Source organism: Cnephaeus nilssonii (genome assembly GCF_951640355.1).
Source record: "Cnephaeus nilssonii genome assembly, chromosome: 21".
Lineage (NCBI taxonomy): Eukaryota > Metazoa > Chordata > Mammalia > Chiroptera > Vespertilionidae > Cnephaeus > Cnephaeus nilssonii.
In genome coordinates, this window is record NC_137092.1 from 17,001,274 (window position 1) to 17,027,984 (window position 26,711).

Here is a 26,711-nt window from a genome sequence, read left to right on the forward strand (position 1 = left end):
AAAAATACTCAACATGAGGTTCTTGTTAGTCTTGAAAAGTAAGAGTTATAATAAAAAACGGTCCAAAAATATGGTACGGATACATGGTAAAAAGGGGGAGAAAGCTCGTCTTACTCCTATTATTTTTAATTAGCTTCAATAGCAAGTTCCACTTTTAACACCAGTTCAGATTTGGGGAGGGGAAGATTTACATCTGACCCTCTGGGATTGGCAACTCTGTAGCTAATGCCTTGAAGCCCTAATGCATTTTGCATTACCTCTAAATGTCGGGGAATTCTGGCGCCCAGAGGTTCCGACTGATAGTGAGGCATGTCTAAAACCCAGGATTCGCTGTCCAACTGCCACATCTATTTTATCAGACATCCAATCTCCCTTGTAGAATAGGATAGATGAGTTTACAGTTTTCAATATTTCCATTTACATGGCCTTGTTATATTACAAAAATGCAGTCATTCAGATTAAGCAGGACCCCTGTCGTGGATTTTAAGAAAAAGACTAATTTGAACTGTTCTCTAAATCTGGCTTAGTTTCTGCATTTTAACAGATATGCCATATTACTAAATTTTGCCATTTTAGGAAGAAAGTGAAGGGTTTTTCTTTGAACAATAAAAAAAAAATCTCTTATAAAAATTAGAAATGTATTTTTTCCCTCACAGGAACTTGGGATCATCAACTTGACCTGAATCCAGTGAAACAGATATGTTAAAACCCAAAGACCAAAAAGCCATGAGTATTGGCTAAAGAGCATGCCACCTGGCACTGCCATATTGTTTCATGTTAAAAACAATGACAATGATTAAAAAGTTTACATTTTATACATTAATTTTTAAAACATATTTTTAGTGATTTCAGAGAGGAAGGGAGAGAAACATTAATGATGAGAATCATTGATTGGCTGCCTCCGGCATGCCTCCCACTGGGGATCAAGCCCACAACCCGGGCATGTGCCCTTGACTGGAATCAAACCTGGGACCCTTCAGTCCCCAGGCCTATGCTCTATCCACTGAGTCAAATCGGCTAGGGCTATACATTAATTTATTATTATTTTTTCGGATAACTTGACAGTGCTTACTTATAAAAGATATATGAAAAGGAACAGGGAAAGCTTAAGTCATCTGAACAATTTCCCTGTTCAAAAAACCCAGAACATATAACATTTTCTCTTTTTAAAAGTATTTAAAAATCAGCTTTTTCAATATTTAAAATTCAATCAAGACATTTTTTTTTCATAACTAACCCAAATTTTTCAAGTTGTCCATTAGGTCTGCTTATTCTTATCTCCACAGCGAAGATGAAGAATAAGAGTTTAACATCTTCTGCCCTAACCGGTTTGGCTCAGTGGATAGAGCGTCAGCATGCGGACTGAAGGGTCCCAGGTTTGATTCCAGTCAAGGGCATGTACCTCGGTTGCAGGCACATCCCCTATAGGGGGTGTGCAGGAGGCAGCTGATCGATGTTTCTCACTCATCGATATTTCTAACTCTCTATACCTCTCCCTTCCATCTCTGTAAAAAATCAATAAAATATATATTAAAAAAAGAGTTTAACATCTTCTGTTTATAGTTCTAAAAAAATACTTATATTTTGCTTAAAATAAAAATTTTCAAAAATAGTATTTTGAGTCAATGTTATTTCATCTAATAGGCTTTAAGTTTACCTATTGGATACCAGAAGCTGAAAGGTAGCCATTAGTTTAAAATTTCACATCTGGGACATTTTGTGGCAAATTTTCATGCCAAAATATGTGAATAATTATGTAGCAATTTAAAATGCTTAAATCTTTGCAGAATTAAAAAACAAACCAGATAAGATCTATGGTTTGTTACTATCAAAGAAGAGCATAGAAATCCTATTAAAAGAGAATCCTAACCAATCAAAAATGATTGAATAAAAGCAAGAGTAAATGATTCCAGAGTAGGAAATGCAGAAAAAAACAACCGAGTTTGGGCTACACTGTAGATTTTCTCTGTATCTCTGCTGATCTAATTGAAAGTCCCTTCTTATTTGATCTATTACCTAATCTACCCCCCCCCAAAAAAAAGTAAGGAAATTCATTGTAAATTATTTCTCCTGGAAATAAAAAAAGAAAACGATACAGTTACATGATTTAAGGCGTGAAAAATTACAAAAGACAGGAGATGAAAGACAACTTTCTCAGGGGAAGTTCTTTTTAAAGGGAAAATAATTCCCAAATCAAAATGATTATAATAAATAAGTATATCACTCTTTTGATTTGAAAATAGTCTATAGTAAGTTTTATTAACTAGTCATTTTAGCCAACATTACTCTAATGTGCCTTTTAGATATAAAAGACACTACTTAAATATTTTTACCTTTTAAAAGAACTGAAGGTACAAAGATAAGAGAATTTTCCCAGTCATTTTTAAAGAGTTATTGACAGAATTAAGAAATAAAACACTGAAATCTTTAGACATAAGTGCATAATTTAGTCACTGAGTACAAACATATTATTTTATAAAATGACCATTTTGAAAACCAGATGAGAAATTTTGCTAAACTGAGCTCATAAGTTCATTGTTTTGTATATTCAATTTTAATGAAAATGTTCAGGTTCTTAAAAAACTGAAAGCAAATCTTTCTGGAGTAAGTAATGCATAATTAGTATCCGTCTGTTTTCTTTAGACTGGGGATTGGCAGTGTCTGAAGAAGATACAAAAATGTTTTCTTCACAATTAGACATAAATGGCAGAATTAATCTTGTAAATGTCATCAGCAAAAATCTCCCATATAAATATTAGGATTAAAAACCCAAATCATTTCTTTCTTTTCCAATTATGTTTTAGAAAACATTTGTATAAGGAATTGTCCCATGATGGCGTATAGTAGTTATGATTAAACAGAGCCTCTATTTAAATGATTATAGCTAATATAGACAGAAACATCAGAAGTAATCAAAAGCCATATGCTTTCTGGTATGTAACCATGTTTAACTTTTATTTCCTAAGGCAAGGAGTTTCTTACCGTGACATCCAGTACAACAATAAAACTATTTAGAAAGTGCTATTATTTATTTAAAGTCTGTTACAGAATACTGAACTACATATAAGGTATCATATTTCATGTAATACCACATTTTCCACCATGCTTTTAAAACTTTGAGTCATGATCATCAATGAGTTGTGAAACCAATATAGTGGATTGCAATGTGCATTTCAAACATGAAATAATAGAATAAAACAGAATTTATCATTGTGCATTACGGACAGTAAAAGTAGTTACCGTTTTAAGAAATTTTTGTTCTACATATATACAGGCATATATATATAAAAACAAATGTGTATGTGTGCATTGGGTTGCAATATGAAAGGTATTTCTTAATGGGGTTGTGGTAAAAAAAACCCCAAACGCTTAGAAGTCACTATAGTATGCTGTTTCCTTCAAAATTAGGCATCATGTTTGAAAGAACATAAACTTTGGAAACATATAGACCTGAGTTCAAATATTTTCAGTAATATCCTACTAGTGTGAGTTGGTTATTTAAATTCTTAGAGCCTTGATTTCTTCATCTGTAAAATGGCTATAACAATACTTGTCTTAAAATATTGCTGGGCAGATTAAAATAAATATGATGAATATTTGTAAAATAGATTATACACAATACATGATCAATAATGGTTGTAAATAATTACTATTGAATCAAATGGCTTATTACAAGTGATCAATAAGAGTTACAAAATATTAGTCATAATTGTATTCTTTCAATTAAATAATGCCTAAATATATCTTCCAAACAGAAAACAGTTCATGTTAATGAAAACTACAAATCTATAAGAAAAAATTAAATAAATAATTTAAAGGAAAAATAGTCTTAACGGCAAATAAGACTACACCTATTCGTGAGACTAATTTGATGTGAAATTTCAATAGTCAGTCTAAATTCAAATATTACACCACAAGAAATGATATGAAGGAGAAAATATTGTTTACACATTCTGGTAAAATTTTATAAATCAATTGTAGAACAATACTGACATGTCAGATTTTTTCACCTTAAATGTTTTATTTGCATGCCATCCAAGGAGGGGAAGTTTTTAATCAAAGTATCAACTTGCTAAAACAGTGATGTCTGAATAATTGGTAAAATACATGCATTGAGTTCTTATTTTATTTTATATTTTATTAGCTTTGGAAAACAACCTTGGCTCATTAATTTGACAAAAGTACTGTCTCTTTCAATAGAAAGCCTGGATTTTGAAAATCAGTGATGAAGCATATATGTTTTTCAGATCTGTGATTTCCTTTTTTTTTTTTTACATAGAAAATATGACTTCAAAAATTAATTTAAATTCAAGCAAGCATAATCTTGAAAATACTGAGTATTTTTTCCTCTTTAATGAACAAAGATAGAAAAATGGGAAATGAAGAGAATTCTAGCTTTTGAGAATAAGGAAAATAGATTTTCTTGGAAAGATTGTTTACCTGCCAGGAAATGAATGCTGCCCAACTACATCTCCATTTTGCAGGTGATAATCATTGAAGAAATCTGGACTTATGGCTCCTTCAGAGGCAATTAGTCCATCTATAAAAAAGGAAGATGGTAACTAGTAAAACAATATTTGTAGGGAATAAAAAGGAAACTATTCTATCAAGTAACACAATAGCAAATAACCTGCATATTTAATCTGGAAATAAAATGTTAGCATGACATGCTCTTCTCTTGGGAATATGAACAGAAGACCATACATACATGTGCTCTTTTAAAACAATCCAGCACAAAGCTTGAACACTTATTGAGCATCTACTACAAGGCAGTACTATACTAGTGCAGAGGTGAGTAAGACAATCTCTGCCTTCAGGTGGCTCACAAAGACAGAAGAAGAGGACAGTGGTGAGGCGAGGTAAGGGGAGACAGACAGTAAGGAAATAGAATGATTGAAGACAAGGAGACTTTAAATAGCACACTGTCAGTAAAGTGCAAAAGTTTGGTTAGTATGTCCTGCATTTTATACCCACACAGCTTCATTTGTGTAACATGATTAGGAAATTAGATACTTCAAATAAGTGAATTTCTAAATAAGCAATGCTTGACAAACCTTAAAACAACACACAAACTTGGGTTAGAAATCTTTGTAAATATATTTTACACTCCCTGAGTTTTTATAAAGTGTACAGAACATATTTAAATGGTTCTCGATGACTCAATCTTCATTATAAGCATCAATTATTATATAGCAAGCCCTAGATCCGTGGTCGGCAAACTGTGGCTCGCGAGCCACATGCGGCTCTTTGGCCCCTTGAGTGTGGCTCTTCCACAAAATATCACGGCCTGGGCGGGTCTATTTTGAAGAAGTGGCGTTAGGAGAAGTTTAAGTTTAAAAAATTTGGCTCTCAAAAGAAATTTCAATCGTTGTACTGTTGATATTTGGCTCTGTTGACTAATGAGTTTGCCGACCACTGCCCTAGATGATTACTAGATACATTTGACTACTTACATACACTAAATGGCTCTACACTATTATGCTTTTTAAGTTATTTTCTGTTGATGATAAAGTGCTTCTTTTCCTAAATCCAGGTCTGCATTATTACTTCTTACTAATTTTTGAGTCTATTTTCTTATTTGCTTCAAACTAAGAATCCAGATAATCTATTTCTGATAAGATATGACTTTTGTAATAACTATTTGAAAAGTTCTGAGAAGTTTCCTATTTTGAAAGTATTCTGGATTAAGTGACCTCCAGATAGATATTGACTAGGTCACACTCACAACACTGTTTACAAATTTGGGACATGGTAAGTCAATTACTCAAACACCAGATGACCATTTTACACTTATCATATTCGTAACAATATTTTCCTGGGTCCTGTGATCAATACAAAAATTACAATACATAATTTCTGTTTTCAAGATTCTTATGTTAAGTGAAATAAAGGACAAACACTTAAGATGCAATTACATAATACATTTCATTAATAAATAATATACAATGGGAATGGGTATATGTACCAAATGAGCGCTGGAGACAGAAAACCTGCAGCAGACTGTGTGTCTGCAGAGAATCCTACTTGGGGAGGGAGGGAGGGAAGCAGAGGTGTGGGGAATGCCAAGATTCCATAAAGAGTTGAGCAGCTAAAAAAATTAACATTATATGGATCTAACACTTTGTGAAAGTGTGGCTAAAATTAATAAGGTTAAGGCCACAAAAATCAACAAGCTCCTCTGCTAAATGACAACCAAATAATTGAGGATGAGAGTTCAAGAAATCTGCAAATTTTAGAGGAACACAGCTAAGTAAAATGCCAAAATAAAATGTATACCACAGTTTGAAAATGAATACAAAGATATCCAGCATGCCAGTAGAAGAAAAGATTCTACACTCAGAAATACTTCAGATATAAATACACTAAATAAAAAGATAATGGAATAACATTTTAAAAATTATTACATTAAACATGACCTAGTGACGAGAGCCAGATTAGGAAGAAACTAAATGTCAAATTCTCAATAGCGTCATTTTGATGAGAGCTCCCATTGTCTTCAAAGGGAAAAATGAGGATCTAAAGCATAAATGGAACACAGAGTGGAACCATAAGCTGGGAGCTCATCAGAGATCAAACTAAATATTTTCAGTTTAAAGATTCAACCAGAAATTTTATAAACCCAGAACACAACTAGTTTAACAATAAAAATAAGCCTGATATCATGTGAGTAAAAAAGAGCAAATTTATATTTCTGAACTTATTTTTTAATACTTCTAGGATACTGCAGCTCATTCTGTGAACCACAGCTGCTACAGTGCCCTTCATGGCTTGACAAAAGTTAGGCAACTCTGATATGTGAGCAATCTCTCTTCCCTAGAATTTATTTATAATTTAATAAAAGTTAAATTATACCTTAAATTAAATTCTCCATTCAAGCATCCCAACTTCTTCGGAACTACCTGTTTCTCAGCATTCTGAATCCAAAAGTAATTGTTTTCTAGAAATACTACAGAGGAATAATTTATTCTTGATTATAAACTCCAGATAAATCTAGTAGTATTTTACTCTAACCTTGTTTCTTGTTCAAGGAACCGAAGAATTCCATGTCCCATTTAAATAACCAGAGAACAAACAGAAGACAGGTGACATACACCAGAGCACGCTGTAAGCTGCAGAGCATTATTTACATTTAGGTTATTAAATTATATGAGGCCTTTATGCCATGGTTACATCCAACACACCTTTCTGAGGTGTTCCGAGTAATAATGGTAAATGTGCTTGTAAGTAAAAGGGGTATGTACTGGAATAAGGGTGAAATCAAAGCAAATTGACTGTCAGCACAGGTAATTTATCAGCCTTCTGATTTCTGAAAGTCAGTTAAAACACTGGCGTATACACATTGTGAACAAAAGGAACAAATACAAAAACATTATCTTCTTATATATTGTTACTTAAATAAATTTCATTTTTTAAAGTCTAAAGAAAACATAATATTGGACTCTTTGGTGAACTAGCTAAAAGTGAAACTGTGATTGTGTGGGAAAAAATAGATATCAATAATGGAGAAAATGAGAAAAAGAAATGACTCAAATAGGTAAATCATAACTTACTTGGCTGTGTCTGTTAAGACACACCATAGAAACACAGATGGAAATGAAAATGATAGTTTTATAATGATTCTGAGACAGAAGCAAACCATTTTAAGCTTCATATTCCAGAAATGTCAAGTTCTAGGAATAAGATTCACCACAATTGATGGAGAAAAACAAAAACGTAAGAAGTCATTTAGAAGTGTGTAGTGGTAGCAGTCCAGCTTTGCTGTAAGTGATAATATGCTTGCTCTGTTGGTAAATGTTCTAAAGCAAACAACCTAATTTTCATGACAGAAAAGGAAGTTAGTCAGTGATTACAATCATAATAATTTTAGACTCTAAGGAAAAAATACTATAACTAAAGGAAATGCTAGATTCCTATTTTATATGACAATATTAAAATCCTTTTAAAAAATAAAAGAGAGAAACATATACATTTTGACATATTTAACAGTTTGAATATACAGAAGGCAATACTAACGACTACCAAGTAGCAAATGATATTTCATTTAAAGTAAAAGATAAAACCCAGGGAGTTATGGGCCACTTAGCTTAACTTCTGTGGCTAAAAAGCTACTGATCCTGCTTTTATTGGAAGAAGCCTAAAGTTTCATGGAGACCAGGGACTTAAATAAGATGGCTTTCAAATCTGTAGTATTACAAATTTCTCTGAAGTTTCTGAAGATACAACTGCACATAATAAGAGGAAAGAGGCTGGCATTATCTAGGTTTCCATGACACACATCAAGAGATTCATTTAGTAGATGAACTACTCATGGAAAATGAACTAGGTAAAATATTAATACACTAATAAAATAGATGGCTTGATATAAGAACTATATCTTTAAATTCACAGCAATGTAATCTCCACCATATCATCAGGCCACAGGTATTAAAAAACCACCATGAGTATATCTAATGATAATATTCTACCCCTCAAATGCTTAAATTTTCCATCAGTGGTGGCTGTTTCTAAATTTTGCTATAAATTTATTAAATTTAGATTTTGCATAAAAGCCTAAGTTGTACATTTTAATTATAAAATATCTTACATAAAAATGTTTATGATTTTCATTTAAGAGGTTAATTTAAATAAATTTTTGGAAATGTGCTTTAACTTTTTAAAAAAATTTTATTTATTGTCTAAAGTTTTACATATGTCTCCTTTTTCCCCAATTGACCCTACCCTCCTAGTCATTCCCACCCCGGGCAAGCCCCCACCGCCCCAGTGCCTGTGTCCATTGGTTATGCTAATATGCATGCATATAAGTCCTTTGGTTGCTCTCTAACCCCCCCACCTCCCCTACCATTTGTCTCTGGATCTATTCTTGTTCATCAAATCATGTTGATCATTATATCCCACATATGAGTGAGATCATGTGATATTTAAGGGTATAGATAAGACTTTTATTTAATTATAGCTAAGTCCTCTCAGCAAACTGAATATTTTTTTCTTTTTTAATTTTTTCCCCTTTATTGATTAAGGTATTACATATGTGTCCTTATCCCTCCATTGCCCACCCCCCCACTCCCGTTCATGCCCTCACCCCCCTGGTATCTGTGTCCATTGGTTATGCTTAAATGCATGCATACAAGTTCTTTGGTTGATCTCTGTGCTTTAACTTTTTAGAAATCTGTTCTAAAATTCTAATTGTATTAAAACAACAAAGTTGAATACTGTGGTGGTTAAAAGTTTTATTTGGTTTGAAAACTATGATTCACACTGAAAAGTAGCTATCAATCTTCAAAGCAAGAAATCTGATTCCAAGAAATTCTGATTTCTATTAACAAAAAAATTCATATCATATATATTTTACATCATTTTACTTCATGAATATCTGAATATGTAAGGAACAGCTGCTTGCCATTACTGAACTAAGAAATTTCGGTTGGTTGAAATTAATGATCTACACCATCTGGTTTGAAACACAAAGCAGTATTTCATAACTACTGTAAAGTTCAGTTAGGAAGAAATCTATTTGATTTTCAAAGTAAAGTATCAATTTTCTAGGATTCAAATAACTATATGAAATATAAAAATAATGCAGTGTTTATGGGCAATTTGCACAATACACAATTATGAATACACATGAATCAATACATAGTAGGAAAAAGGTGAGCCATTAATTTAGATATAATCACTTTCATGCTTTTTATTTCTAACCTGCTACAGATCTTAATTAGAAATCCTTTCCTTCCACTCGTCAACTAAATGACTTCAATGAAGTAATATTAATACTGGCAACTGTGAAACACATTAAAAGCCAAAATATGGAAAAACTTACCAATCTTTGTGCCAAACTCATCCCTGGAAAAAGGCAGTATGGCAGAATCAACAAGGTTATAACATATGTAAGATTTATCTTGAAAACACTAGCCGAGTTTAGAAGGAAAAAACTATTGCTATAAAGTATCTACATCATCCCAACCAGTAAGAGTCATCAAATAGTTTACTACTTTGAAAATAAAGAAAAACCATGGCAAAAGTAGAGTTTTAAAATGAAATACAGAGAAAACAAAACATAAATTAGTAAGTTATACATTTAAATAAATAAAGAAAAATACATATTACATTTTCAAACCGAAGTCAGAAGTCTTGAAGATGTCATTTTAAGTTACATATTCTAGAATGTAATCAATTAAGAGCAATTAATTTTCCTGGCCATGGGCTTTTATATTGAGATCACATAATAAAAAAGGAATTATTTTGGAAAAAAATAACAGTAAATTATTAGGTTTTCCTGGTGAGTACTGATGTTATGCCTGAAATGATTAGCAGAAGACATTTATACTCTAAAAGAAGTGCTTACAAAGCTTGGGAATGAGTAAGGCTGGCAGATCAAACTAGCATGCAGACAACTGGCTACCATCTTACCTGAGCTGTAGAAAAGGTCAGGTCTTTCAAGAATATCTCCTTCATGGATGTAAGGCTCAATTCGGTCATCACCATACAAATACTGCTCACTCTCATCCATCTGACGGCTCTCTACCATTTCCAGCCATTGAGAGTTATGCCAGCGGAACTTTTCACTCTGAATTTTCTTAGCCCATTCTTCATCATATTCCTATCGAAAACAAATAGCCAATTATCACTATGTAAGCCTATGAAGGAACTTCTTTGACTCTCAGATAACAGTACTTTTATCTTGTGAGAATTTGGGGGGCCTTTTCATTTGGGTCAGAGGAAACATTTAAAATACCTGTTCAGAATTATTTTATACAATAATCAATAAAAATCAATTAAGTAAATACATATATTAAATACATTTCTGTTTGGATTACCAGTTGCTAATGGGAATGTCAAAAATTGGAAAATCTTAAATTTCACAAATTCTTTATCACTAGACCTAGGTAAGGAATCAGACTTCAGCTTTCAAAGAGTTTTGTGGCTATACTTATTTGTAACACTAATGACAGGTGGTGAAGCATTAAAATTACATCTTTTGCTATGTCTTTTTGTTTAGATAACAGTTTTCAGTAGGAAGAAAAAGCACTAAAGTATTAAAGCAGTAAAGTATTTCTCCTATTACTGAAATAGTTACTATGGAAAACAAAATAATATTATCTTATTTAGTCATAATTATGTCTTTATATGTCATTCTCCTGCTTCAGCCATGAATTCCTGCCTTATTCACCGCTGTACCTGAAATACCTGTTCACAGAGAACATCTTTGGTGAATGTTTTGAAGGACAAAAGGCAAGTTATTATAAACTACAGCTGAAGTTATCTAGCTTCCAGCTCTTTACCCAGATTATGGCTACTTCTGACTAATGTATTCACTTAACAATTAGTGGACAGTACCATTGATGGCATAGATGGAAAAAAAAAAAGGATTCAGGTATTTCTTAACCTAATACTAGAGTTCTTAGTTTTAAATTCCTCTGTTACCTCTTTGACACTTTTTTTATAGTCATCTAAAAAGGAGTTGGAAAGGTGCCAGCTAATAGTACAGTCCTCGAATAGTCAACACAAATTATGATAACAGAGGTAGACCAAATATACATTTTAGTCAAATTATTGCACAAATTTCATCCAAAATTGAGGCTCAAGTCAAAAATTGTCATCATAAAATGAATTTCTGGGATATAAGAATAATATGAAATTTTATAATAAAGGTAATTATTATTTTCATATTAATAATTTACCTGTTAATTTTTTAAAAGTTTCACAGTATCACTAAATCTTTTAGTGGTGTCAGCTTTCAGACTGTCACCTTTGAAACTATATAAATGCTCTTTTACAACTGAGGTTGGTGGAGGTAGGAGATATTCTGGGCTATGGTACTGCAAATGGCAACTTGGCCACTGAATTATTAAATTTTTCTTCTAATAGTTTTCTAATAATACCCTTAATAGCTGTCAATTTATTTCCAAATGTAATTATTTGAAATTAAATTATATAAAAGTAGAGCTATGATAAACATTAATCATTACATTTTACTCTAAAACTAATAAACATTTATTATTTCAACTGTTACAATTTCAATACTAAAATCACTGAAGGAGATTTTTTATTCGGAGTTATATTTTCAATGCTAACCTGTATTTGAAATTGACAATTTAGATATAAACAATACATCCTAAATCCAAATGCCATGTCTTGTTGGCATGGTTACAATGACTAGATACAATCATTTAAACAATCATCCAATTGTTGATCACACATAAGTTGCTCTGATGAGAAAATGCAGATAAAGCATTTAGAAAACCTGTAAACCTATACTGAAAACACTTAATGTTCACCATTACTGTTAATTAATTGAAGTTATGGCTCTCTAAATTAGGTACTATTCTTATTGCCATTTTACAAATGAGAAAATGAGGCCCAGAACACTGAAGTAACTTTGGGCAGCATGAATGTTGAAAAGGCAGTTAAATAGAGAATAAATGAACACTTGGCAGGGTCACTGTAGAACGTATTCTTCAGTGAATGCATATAATAAATGACTTCCAAGGTCAACTTTCAGCTCTAAGATTTTTATGAAGGGGTCGAATTGTTGACCAAGCAAGTAGCTTCTGGTCTGGTAAGTATATTACACACTGTATTCTCAATCATGTTCTCTTGACCTGGCCACACATAGGAGGGTGTTAGGGAAAAAGGGAATTGAAAAATATAATAGCACAAAAATGTTACAAGTAGTTTCATGGCTACAGATTTTAGTAGATCACTTTGGTTTTCCAAAATTAAATAGAATACTAAGTGGTGCTAATTATGCAATATGAATACTGTGATTAGCTTTAAAATAATTTAGCCCAAATGCTAAATATAACTTTGAATCTCTTCAAAGTATATGACTTCAAAAGTACAGTATATTGTTTTGGTTCCACATGTGGCAAAGTTAGCTGCAAAGAAATATTACTGTCATATTAAAAGTGGCCAGATAATTTAAGAATGATCACATATACACTTTCAGAAGAAAAGGATGAACTTACTATCATTAAGGTAAAGAATTTAACGCATAAACAAAAAGCAAAATGATATTTTGGGCAAGAAATTCTAACTGGCCTTTTTCTAAAAGATAAGTTAGTTACAAGTCACCAAAACTCCCAGGATATGCCTTATAATACCAAAAATCCTATGAAATCTACATTAAATACTGGAACTAATTTAAGTGGTATTGTTTCTTTTATGGATACTAGCTTGTTTCATTTGGCAAGAGGTATAAAACTAACTTTTCATTTTGGTAGAAGAACTTAAAATCTGATTATCTGAATGAAGAAGTATTCAAGGAAGAAGATAGAAAAACACATAATTTGACTGTTTTATTATAATTTAAGTTCAAGCATTTGGATTTCTAGTGTAAGAACAGTAGTTAAAACCCAGTCAAGTGCCCTGGCCCTTGTGGCTCACTGTTAGAGCATCAGCCTGGGCACCGAAGGGTTGAGGGTTCAATTCCCCTCAAGGGTATGTAGGTTCATACCCCGAACCCAGGGGTGCCTTCAGGAGGCAACCAATTGATGTCTCTCTCACATTGATCTTTCCTTGCTCTCTCTTTTGCTAAAAAAAAAAAAAAAAAAAAAAAAAAAAAAAAAAAAAAAAAAAAAAAAAAAAAATTAATGGAAAAAATATCCTTGGGTTAGTATTAACAACAAAAAAAACCCAGTCAAGAGCCCAAAGCCTATAAAATATAGGGTTTGCTATTTTATTAAGAGTAAAACTTGCCTCTTTACTAATAACTGTGAAATGTCAGAGGTAGGTATAATTCAAAAAGTAAATACTTAAACCACATATCCATAAAGTGTACTTAGTCTAGTAAGTAATGCTCTGCACATACATACACACAATACATGCTTATTCTAGGAGTTATCATCTTACGCCCTTCTCGTAAAATTGTACTATTGTAATTTAATAATAAAATATATTTAATAAGTGTAGAAATGTGTAACAAATATGTTATTTTCTTCACAAATAGCCCTTCTAATTAAACCTTCTTATTGCCTTTCAAGCTTACAGCAATATTCTTAATGAACCTACACATGCATACCTGAGTTTTCAAATAAAGACTACCTGCACTCTATGCAAACACACAAATAAAAAATATCCATGAGCATCAGTGGCTAACATTTGACAAAAAAGTATGACTGGTTAGTGTCTTGGGCACAGACTTAATACCACATATAATAAGACTTCCCTTGCCCTAACCGATTTGGCTCAGTGGATAGAGTGTCGGCCTGCGGACTGAACGGTCCCAGGTTCGATTCCGGTCAAGGGCATGTACCTTGGTTGTGGACACATCCCCAATAGGAGGTGTGCAGGAGGCAGCTGATTGATGTTTCTCTCTCATCGATGTTTCTAACTCTCTATCCTTCTCCCTTCCTCTCTGTAAAAATCAATAAAATATATTTAAAAAAAAAGACTACCCTTAGGCTAATCTGAATTCCTTTAAAGTTTTGTCTTCTTTCTTTTACCAGTTTATGACTGAACTAGAGGCTCGGTGCATGAATTTGTGCACAGGTGGGGTCCCTCGGCCTGGCCAGTGATTGAGGTCGATTGAGCTGTCTTGCCCAGTCCCGATAGGGGCCAGCCGGCTGGGGGGATGGACTGCAGAAGGTTGGCTATTCGGCTAGGGGGAGGGACTGTGGGAGATTGGCTAGCCAAGGGAGGTTGGCTGTGGGAGTGCACGGATCACCAAGGGGTAGCTCCTGCATTAAGTGTCTGCCCCCTGGTGGTCAGTGCGTGTCAGAGCTACCAGCCGGTCGTCCAGTTGTAATGGTCGCTTAGGCTTTTATATCTTACCTAATAATAGACAAACATGTAAATTGACCGTACCTCTGCTATGCCCACAGCCAATTACAAGTATGCAAATTAACCCGAAAAGATGGAGGGTTAATTTGCATATGCAGGTGTGGAGCAGCCTGGTGGGGTGAGATGCCTGCTATGAGGAGGTGGGGGGTGGGCAGAGGGAGCTATAGGAGCAGTGCTCTGGCCAGGAGCGAGGAGTTGCTGGCTCCCGGGCGACCCAGGAACAGGGACTTGGCGGCTCCTGGATGGCTGGGAGCAAAGCCAGGGGAAGGAAGGCCTATTCTTGCACGAATATCATGCAATGGGCCTCTAGTATATAGATAAACCCATAGAACCAGGGCATCTCTTAACATTATAGAGTCAAAAAGTTTGAGTAGCACTGATATAGATTGTAGTGTCATTTTCCTTATTAAAAATAACTTTATTTTGGTTTTAAGTGTTTTTGTATTGTAAAGCCATTGATCTGACTCTCTGTGACTAACAAGGTTAACAGGTGCATTACTGTTTACAGGATACCACAATGAAAACATATGGTTGTTTCTTCAGCTTTTCAAACACAAAACGAAACAATCCCCTTCCCCCAGCTTTTCCTTCAGTAAACATGAGACAGAATATGTTACTCTATACCAAGCTGTGTGATCATTTAGGATATAGGAAATTGTGTTTTGCGAAAGATGACTACAGATTCCTGCCATAATGAATCCACTACAATGACAAGTGGAGTTTTCATGAGAGTGGCCTTGAGATTTGATAGGTATGTGTGGCTTGCTGTTACAGACCATAGCGAAGATAACAACAAAACCCTTGACCAAGCAGTATCAAGGCATTAAAGTTATACCAAGACTTTAAAAAATATTTGGCATTTTATGATTATAAAATTGTTTCAGTATTGAAAGTAGAAAATTATAGAAACACCCATAGTCCCTTTACCTAGATAGAACCAAAATAAAAAAAAAACACCAGTTTTCATTGATTTCAATTCCAGTATTAACAGCTAACTTTGGAAAATATTTTAAAATATATATAATTAAATTTAGAGGCTAAGTATAAAAATTATCAAGATATTGTACTTGCGCTACTTTGTGATATACAGCCCCAGGTATTCAGTTTACCAAATGTAGTATTTTGGGATGAAGCATGTTTGTTATGAGGAACACAAAATTCTTTTAAAGAATTAATTTCTCTTTTCCTTAATGGTAAACACTGGTTAGAGTCAAATGAGATAGTATTGTTTTTTTGTTTTTTTTTTAAATTTCTTTATTGATTAAGGTATCACATATTTGTCCTCATCCCCCCAGAGATAGTATTGTTTTGCTATATGATGCTGGCCTTGGATCTTTATGTTTCGGTGACACTGATTTTTATGTTCCAGATTTCTTGAAAATAAAATATTTTAGTTAATGGTTGTTGACTGTCTATTCAGCAAGTGTAGTTAATAGGCTAGTACTGTGGTTCCAAGGGATTTAGACTTTAAGAAGTTTCAAAAGTAAATCTTGGGGATTCCCATTAAATGTAAATCAACTGTCATCTACTATTGTTATTTTAGAAAAGAAAGATCATTTTAACACTAAAAATATAAGCAAGATAATCTGAAAATAGACATATACTTTCCAAAGGCAAAACATGTTAACAACTTTACATTTGCAACTCCTCCCAGTCGTGGTCTCTGCATGCATCTGTTTCTCTCTCTCTCCCTCCTCTCTCCTCTCTCTCTCTCTCTCTCTCTCTCTCTCTCTCTCTCTCTCTCTCTTTCTCTCTCTCTCTCTCTCTCACACACACACGCACACACACACACACACACGCACACACACACACACACGCACAGACACTCACACTTTCTCTCACTTTGTTTTGTATTTCTCCTCCACTTTGGTGAAACACATAGAGCTTTACCCTACTCCCATGGCCAGAGTTCTGGAATCCCAGGCCTCAGTCAACTTCTATGTTATCTTCAATGAGCAGAGTTTAGCATCCATGGCAAAATCATAGTTTCTTTGTATCTCAGAGTCTGAATTTACGTATATTAATAATATGGCATGGTATAATGCAAAGAACATTGGCTTAGGAGACCTGGGTTCTGATTCTGGCTCTGATACTAAGAGAAGTATATAACCTTCTAAGATATTAAGGTATTTTAATATCTTTTGGCTCAGATTCATTTCCAAAATGAAACAAATCTAAGATTTACTCAAGTTGTAACATTTTATAAATAAAAATCTATGATTAATACCATTACTTCATAAAGTTGTTGAAGTAATTATTCCCCCAAAACTGAAGAATACTGGCAGTATAAGTTTATTTTATAAAGTTAAATGGCAACTCTAAATGAATATCCAGTGTCAAAAATTTAACAAATTCAACATATATCAATTAAATCTATTCCCTTTAACCTCTCTGCTCCAAATCTCTACTTTGCTCTTCTACCATCACCTCTCGTTATCAGAAAGTAACTATGGAAATTGAGGGATGTCATAGCTAAGCCACAGCTAAGACATACAAAAATATATCAAGTCATTATGGAAATATTCTAGGAATATATATATCCCCCAAAAATGTATACACATACTCTGAATAATTATAAAGACAGTGTTTATTAAAATACATTTCATTATCAAAATTGAGCTATCAGCTGTTACAGTGTGTTTATATTTTTGGGAGACACCCTGTAGTTAGTTGTTTTCTCCTTATTTTTGAAATGCTTCTTTTCACAAGGAGTACACCCTGATAGCCACACTTTGAGACTTGAGTTTGTCTAATATTTAAAGGTGCACAACACTATGTCTTTTATTTTCTTCTCAGCTCTTGACATCATGATCTTAAGCGCTCAATTTCCATAAATTCTAAAGTGTCATGAAGAACTTATGGTTTGACTTTCTATGGAATGTGCCATCCTTTTTGAAGTCCTATATTGTTGTTTACTACTTAACCCCTGAAACAGTATGAAGCCTTAGCCTATTATCAGAGCCTGTTCACTATCAGGAAAACTCTGTCACTGGCTTCCGTCACACCTTGTATCTGATTAACACAATACAGGATAACATAGAGCTACATAGATCTGCTCTGTGTCCTAAAATTTTTGATGGAAAACAGACTTTCCTTTCTCCTTTAATGTGGCAGCCCCCTAAGTGAGAACGTAATATGGTTTATTTAATACAATTCTTCATACTAAATTAAAGTAGATCTAGAGTAATTCAATTGCTCATTAAGGTTAAGTTAGTAGCTGCTAAAAAGATGCCTTTTATATCTTAGAAATGACTTCTCCCAATGATATGTATGTGACACGTATATGTAGATACACGATTAAATACGTACATAATAGAGATGCTGACTTTTATGCACATACTGCCTATTTTGCAATAGTATTATTCCCACTGCTGCCCTTTAATCTTGACTATGGATGGTATTTTCTATCCAGACTTCACAGTAGAATTATCTCTTCAATCTCTGTTTAAAGCACTGAGGGGGCTCATATGTGCAATATCACTTTAAATATTATGTCCAGTCAGACCGCAAAAGAAGATATAACTGTACAGAATGTAGTTAAGCAAGAAATCATGATTCTTGCCCTAGCCGGTTTTGCTCAGTGGATAGAGCGTCGGCCTGTGGACTGAAAGGTCCCAGGTTCAATTCCAGCCAAGGGCACATGCCTGGGTTGCGGGCTCGATCTCCAGGAGGGAGTGTGCAGGAGGCAGCCAATCAATGATTCTCTCTCATCGTTGATGTTTCTATCTCTCTATCCCTCTCCCTTCCTCTCTAAAATCAATAAAAAAATAAAAACCATGATTCTTATCTTTCATAATATGCTTGGGTCCTTTTATTTTTTTAATATATTTTATTGATTTTTTTTTTTACAGAGTAAGGGAGAGGGATAGAGAGTTAGAAACATCGATGAGAGAGAAACATCGATCAGCTGCCTCCTGCACACCTCCTACACTAAGGATAAGCCTGCAACCAAGGTACATGCCCTTGACCAGAATCAAACCTGGGACCCTTCAGTCTGCAGGCCGACGCTCTATCCACTGAGCCAAACCGGTTAGGGCTGCTTGGCTTCTAAAATTCAACTGTTGCCTATTAAAAAAATCAATAAAGTTACATGCATAGGACTGGCAGGGATATACACACATTCATATATACATATACATATATACATATATATACATATATATATATATATATATATATATATATATATATATATGCATACACACACACACACACACACACACACACACACACACACACACTGAGTGGCCAGATTATTATGATCTCTGAACGCATAATAATCTGGCCACTCAGTGTATATCCTATATAACAAAAGGCTAATATGCAAATTGTCCCCTCGACCAGGAGTTCGACCAGCAGGCAGGCCGGCCAACTGCCCATATCCCCTCCCCCTGGCCAGGCTGGCTGGACCCCACCCATGCACGAATTCATGCACCAGGCCTCTAATATATACATATACACTGAGTGGCCAGATTATTATGCGTTCAGAGATCATAATAATCTGGCCACTCAGTGTATATATGTATATAATACACACACACACACACATATATATATGTATATATATATGTATGTGTGTGTATATATGTGTACACACACAGTAGGTCCTTACTTAATGTCGTCAATATGGTTTGTGACTTTAATTGAAACATCATACTAACCAACTGTACTGTAGTTTAATGGATATAAACAAGAGTTAAGTTCCTAGGGCATCTCCTCAATGTTATAAAGAAAGGACTTTGAAGGAAATGACATTATTTAAGGATCTGGTCTGTGTGTGTGTGTGTGTGTGTGTGTGTGTGTAAATTCTAAAAAGCTGGAAAAAATATCCTAAATGTCTGCCTTTCACATTTATGCAATGTAAAAATGAACTCCAAAAGAGGGCTAGCCAAACTTATCTCATTAAACCCAATTTGATTGTATGAAACTGAGACATAAAAGTCAAACTTACAAATATGAAAAATTAAAATTTGCCAAGATTGTGAAACAAGGAAGAACCAACTCCACTTACTCTAGAATGAACATGTTAGAAGTTTCTGTCAATAACTTACTTAGAAATCTGTTCTGTCCCTATAACCAACCTGCAAGCCAATTAACAGTGACTACTGTCTACTCATTTTACCCAATTCCTACCCACTCGCTGTTTTTGAAAGCCTGTCCTGAAATAACCTGACTTCTAATGCTAACCCTCTTCCTATTGCTATGAAGCTTCCTCTATAACTTCCCTTTTAAAGATGTAGGAGGCATTTTTAAAATGCTCTCACTTGCTGTCAAGATTATTAATAAACATAGCTTTTCTGTCTGACACAAGCTTTCCTGGTCATTTTTGTGGAGACCATAACAATTGAGGTCTTAGAGGTTACATGTAAACCTACATTGATTTATTTCATTTCAATACACCAGTCTTATTTAATATGATTTTGTCTATCCTGGAATGAAGATAGCACCTTGTTTTCCAAGTTTAAAATACTGGAGCTACATTCCTTTTCCTGTGAACACCCTGTAGCCACAATGTGCCATTGGTACAGAACATGTATGGGCAGAGCCATGTAGTTGTACTGCTCCCGGAAGGCCAGCTCACGTCTAGAACCCTTGTGTTCTGTAGAGTCCCGATGGTAAACTTTTATATTTTAGGGACTTTATGTTATGGAGTTTTGTAGTCCCTGTGTCTACCTTAGTGTCTGGAACACAGTATGTGATTTATAAACATATATTACATGCATGAAAACCCAGTAAAGTCAGGGGAGGAATTCACTTGGCAACTGAGGAAGAATTTATGTGGTTCTCAACTACTTCAAAGTTGAGGAAGCACTGAAGTGTGAAAATCTATCTGGGTTTTTAGGAGCTCTCTATGTGTAGAGGGTTTTGTTCTTCCCTTCAAGATTCCCAAAGCTTGGAAGAGAAAAGGCAACAGTCAACTTCCATAGAATCCTCTTTGAAGATCAAGAAGCTGTTAGGCTGCTCTCTCCTTGCCTTCCTGCTCCCCTCGGAACCTACCCCATTCTCTGCCTCAGAAACTACATGTAAGGCCTAGTCAGACAGGCGACAACTTGCTGATGAGGCCACAGAGACCGCACCACCAAATATGTAATACTCCATGGTACAAAGACTACTACCACCACATCTGTTTCAGTTCACCAATTCAGGGCTTGGGCCCAAATATATTAAACAAATCATCACTAACCTAACATTTCCATAATTTTGGGGACAAATACTTAATTGTAGTAGGCATATTTCCTTAACGGTTGTAAGGCATCTAATTTTTCTTAGTATTATTCTACACTGTCTATCTTAAGTAAAAAAGAAGTCTGTTTTCTTAAAGATAAGTTGCTTTAAGATATAAAATTCCCACTTTTGGGTATTTTTTATTAGTTTAGGACATGCTGAGATACTAGGAAATCAAAATGTAGAGGTAAAAAGAGTCTTAAGAGATCATCCACTTCCATCCTAGGCAGTTGATTATTTGGTTCTTACTGATGTAACTGGACAGAGACTTCACATTCTCCCTGACAGCCCATTTCTAGTGTTTCATCATCGTTGCTGCGCCTAATCAAAGTTTCCCCTGTTTCAAATTAAGTCAATTTCCTCTTGTTTTGGTCTTGAAAAAGATTCAGGACAAGCAAATAGACCCTGAGTCATGATCAGTAATAGAGCCTGGGCTCAAAGAACCAAAGACTGGCAGCTATCCCAAGTGGCTTGAGAAGCTGTCTTTTTACTGATGCGTTAAAATGCCCACTCCTCAAATTTCTCCCAAATACAGAGGTCCAGTGAGCTAGGAGTGTAACTGTGGTCTGAGGTTAGCTAATAAATTGAGTTCAAACCCAATAAATTACCACAGTTCAGAACGCGAGTAACTGAACAGATGAGGCACTTCTGTACTGGAAAAGGCTGCTCCCTTTTTAAGACATTCTCCTAACCAGGTCTTTCAGCTAATTGCCCTATTCAGTTAATTGTTCTGATATGAAGTTTTAAAATGCAAATTCAGCCATTTGCAGGGTAACTTTAAACTACAAATAGTAATATGTCCGACTAAAATATATACTCCAAATAACGTCCCATACTTAAAATCCAAACAGTGAACAGATTATCTTCCCATACCAGTTTAAAAATTAAAATGAACAGAAAATAGTCTAATTATCTGTACTAAAAAAAGTGAAATGATCCACAGATTTAATCTACATATAAACTTAACTAGGTCTGAGTTTTGGTCTAGTCTGAAATGAGCATATTGAGTGACTATCATGTGGTAGATGCTTCATATACATCTTCTCCATTCCTTACACTGTAAATGGAATCTTCACAAAGTTAAATAAATTGCCTGAGATTATTCAGTAAGTGGGAGCACTTGAGTCAGTTGTATTCTAGATGCAATGTCAACAAGACCAAGCTGCCATTTCACAGAGACCAAAGGTTAAAATCAGAACCCCAACCCAACTGAGGAGAAAAATGTTTTGGGAAGGAACTGCTCCCACTATACCATTCCCAACTATCAAGCTAAAACTGAACTAGGGCCTTGAATCTTGTAGGTGTGTAACAAAAAGGTAACGAAACATCCTTCCAGCAGAACATGGCAGTTTCCAGAGCTGGTGCTCTTCTACGAGCTGCACTGGATAACCTCTCTTCTAAAAGATTCAACTATGAATATGACTCAGTTGAGTGGCACAGCAGGACTTCAAATCACATGAATAATTCATGCATGAACCTTCAGATTACTTGTCCATAATTTTTAAAAACTGATTCAAGTGATCAGACAGCATCATAGGGAGCCTTATATAGTAGCTGATCTACCACCATTTCAATGTGCTGATACTTCCTCGGCCTAACAACTGGTCGTTATGACATGCACTCACCACCAGGGGGCAGACGCTCAACGCAGCAGCTGTCCCCTGGTGGTCAGTGCACTCCCACAGGGGGAGCGCCGCTCAGCCAGTAGCCGGGCTCATGGCTGGCCAGTGTAGCAGCGGTGGCGGGATCTTCTCTAGCCTCCGTGGCAGCGCTAAGGATGTCCCACTGACGGCTTAGGTTCTAAGCCAGTGATGGCGAACCTATGACACGCGTGTCAGCACTGACACGCATAGCCATTTCTGATGACACGCGGCCGCTCAGGCGGCCGCATGCCGAGGATGAAACATTTGCTGCTCCTGAGGATGAAACATTTGCGAAATAATGTTTTTTCCTCAAAGTGACACACTACCCGAGTTATGCTCAGTTTTTTGGCGAAGTTTGACACACCAAGCTCAAAAGGTTGCCCATCACTGCTCTAAGCCATCAGTGGGACATCCCCCGAGGGCTCCTGGACTGCGAGAGGGCGCAGGTTGGGTTGAGGGACCCCAACGAATTTCGTGCACCAGGCCTCTAGTATACAATAATGACACCAGTGATCTAGTAGAAAAAAGTATGAGTCATGAAATTGTTCTCTATGAGTAATAAACAGTCTCTATTCATAAATCCTGTGACCAGTGGCCCACATGTATGAAACATCCTGGTAAAACACGGTTTTAATATTAAAGTTTCCCTATTGTAATTTAGAGATCAAAGCTAAAATTTCAATGTACTCATTTAGTTTTAAACCAATAATGATATAATCAGTCAAATCCAAAGAGCAGATGACATAAAATAAGATGAATTTCTGAAATAAAATATGGAAAACTGACGAAAAGTATCTGCTGGTGGTTGTCCAATATCATAATGAGATCACTAGCAGAATTGTCAACTCAGAAAATTTGCAATAAAATTGTTAATTAAAGAACTTTAAATAATATTCTGATCCTTTTAAAATACTTAAGTTTAACTTTGAAAACTACTGAATAGTCTATATTCAAAAAACTTTTTACAGGGTGAGCCAAAATAAAAGTATAAATATAGTTCAAAGAAGGAAGCAAGCAGTTTACGTGTAGCACTATCTGTCATATGTGAAAAAAATATTTAAAGTAATCTGGTATCTGGCACATCCCATGCACCAAAAGGTTGCCAGTTCAATTCCTAGTCAGGGCACATGGCCAGGTTGCTGGTTTGGTCCCCAGTGGGGGTGAGTGCGGGAGGCAATCGATTGATGTTTGTTTCTTTACCTCCCTTCCCTTCCTCCCTCCCTCCCTCTCTAAAATCAATAAAAACATGTTTTAAAAAAGTTAAGAGCCAAAAGTCTTAAAAATGTTTTAAAAATGAATTTTTTTTACCACTGTATTTTCTGAGATTTACCAAAAGACAAATTTGTCTTTACACTGAATGCAATGTTCTAAATAGGTGTACAATGTCTTTTTTCTCCCCAAATGAAGACTATTATAATTTGTGTAGAAAGATAAATTACTTACCGCTATAATATCTAATGTATTATCACAGACCTTTCGGATTTCATTATTTTTATCATGCATCAGATCTATGAGATAGGCTGGAGCCTCTGAATAAAGTGGTTAAAGATACGAATGACATTTGAGATTGAGGCTATTCAATCTTATTAGAAAATCTCTCATTTCACAAAATTCAAATAACTTGAAATTTAACTGCAAATTTTAAAATAAAATCATTAATACAAGATGGCCAGAAACATTTTCTATTTCATTTGTTTAAAAAACAAGAATGAGAAAGAAAGAAAAAAACTACATAAAAATGGGTAAGAAAAACAGCCAGTAAATTTTAGAAAGTACAAGGCCATATTTTTGAAAACATGAAAATAGCTAAAAAGGTAGCTCTACAGCTGTATAGTTATAAAAGCTTTCTCGATCTATCTGGCCCTGCTAAAAGTCTAGGGAGTGAATTTCACAGTAAAAGAGCAACAGAAAAGAATCACAGTCAAATTCCATCTATGGTTATTATAAGAAAAAGAAAACAAAACATTTTTACATAAAAGATAAAACTGCAATTCAATATCCCAAAAAGAGATAAAATAATTAGAGAAGACAATAGTATATGAAAGAATATATGTCAGAATTAGAAAACTGAAATAATTCAGGAAAGAAATAAAAATCAAAATCATTTAAGGTATAAAAAAAACTAAATTTATAACAGCACAAGAGTAAATAAAAATAATAGATAAAACTTTAGGAGAAGTAGAAAGTAAAAAGAAAGAAAAAATTTAAAATTAAAGAATAAATGAAAAGAGAGAACAATTAGAAACAGATATTAAAGGTAGGCAAAGATGATCCAACATAACAAATATCAAGAAGACAACCAAAGCAATAGGACAGGACAAATAATAAAAGCTATAATTCAAGAAAACTCTCCTGAAATAAAAAAAAAAGACAAAACTACATACTGAAAGAACACAATTGCATACTTGGAAAAATCAAGCAAGGATAATAAATACCAAGTCAAATTCTAATACAACTACTTGGCTTTATAGAAACAGAAAACATTCCTTTGACCTTTCTGGCAAAAAGACTGACTCACTTAGAATGGAAACAAAAGTAAGTTGTCATCAGACTTTATGTCAGATACCAATAATTAGTAGACTATAGATTTCTCATTGGCAGCAATTCAGGCCAGAAGACAGTGGAAAAATACCTTCTGAGGGAAATAACTGGCAAGCTGGAAGTTCATATCATGCTAAATTATTATTAAAGAGGGCAAACTAATTATTACTCCTAATGGGAAGAAGAGAGGCACAAGGCTTAACTCAGAAGATGGCTTATAACCTTATTAATGTTTGCTAAGTTGGAGATAGTCAGGTAAAAAGAGGAGAGGAATATTTTTGAGGTTGACAAGGCACCTGAAGAGGCAGTAAGTTTTGACAAGGTGGGTCATGTTTGATAAATGATGAGAAATTGGGTGTGCTAAGAGACAACTGTGTATAGTAAGGTTAAACAGGGAACTTTGGAAAATTTGGTTAAGGTCAGGTTATAAAGAGCTATGTATGCTAAGCCACAGCTTAGATTTTTTCACATGGGTATTGAAGAATTTTATGCAGTGGATTTCTAAAGCAGATATTTTAATTTTAATTTTTGGTTCACAAAAGCAGACCACATCTTATATTTTTTAAAAAAATAAAAGACAAAAATTCAGCTTAGATACCACTTCCATTTTTCCATTGCCATCCTTTCATGACATCCCCAGAGTTGGTTATATATCTCCTCCTGTGTATTGGGCAAATATCTTTTATGACACTGTTCACACTGGATTATAATTTTATATTTCTTATTTAATTGTCTAACTCTACAATAGTCTATAAAGTCCTTGAGTATATTCAACGCTTAAAACATTGTTATATGGTCAGCACTAGATATATATTTGTAAAATAAATGATTAGTTATGTATGGTAAAAGAGACAGCAGACACAAAATTTTCAGCTATGGGACTGGGAGGATGATACCGTTATTACCCACTGTGAATACAGAGGGTAGGTTGTTTTTCAGGTGAAGATGTTGGCGACATCAGGAACCCTTTTAGATGCAATAATGATAAACTACCACTTAATGAGTAAATCTCTGTGCTGGGAACTATTATAGCACATTAAATCCATTAGTACTTATGACAATCCTATAATGAAGGATGTCTTCTTTCTACCCTATATAATAAAAGGCTAATATGCAAAGGAGTTTGACTGGGAGTTCGACCAGGGGGCAGGGCTGGCCGGCCAACTGCTGTGGCCCTTCCCCCCTGCCAGCCTCATACCCCAGCCCCAACTGGCCCCCCCACCCCGATTGGGGGTGGGTTGGCCAGCCAACCATCCAAAGCTCCTCCCCCCTGGCCGACCTGGCCCGATCAGCCCTGATCAGGGTGGGCCAGCTGGACTCCACGCGTGCACAAATTCATGCACCAGGCCTCTAGTTTAATAATATTATGGCCATTTTATAGATGCAAGATTGTATGTTCAAGCAGATTAAGTAGTGTATCCAAGGTCCTGCAGCTAGTAAGTAGTAAAAGGTAATTAAAAATGACCTTTAGGGTTATGTGATTATAATGCTTCTTAAGCTACACCATACTATGCTTCCATGAAA

The 26,711-nt window shown here is 34.8% G+C and overlaps 1 protein-coding gene across 1 annotated transcript in view; it reads right to left on the reverse strand.

Moving 5' to 3' along the window:
- Nucleotides 1-26,711, reverse strand: part of KIFAP3 (kinesin associated protein 3) — a 118,737-nt gene that overhangs the window by 25,306 nt on the left and 66,720 nt on the right. The window contains exons 17-19 of the mRNA XM_079760743.1: nt 24,090-24,175; nt 10,408-10,597; nt 4,441-4,540 (exon numbers count right to left, since the gene is read on the reverse strand). Coding sequence (XP_079616869.1) covers nt 4,441-4,540; nt 10,408-10,597; nt 24,090-24,175 — 376 coding nt within the window. The remainder of the gene's footprint in view (nt 1-4,440; nt 4,541-10,407; nt 10,598-24,089; nt 24,176-26,711) is intronic.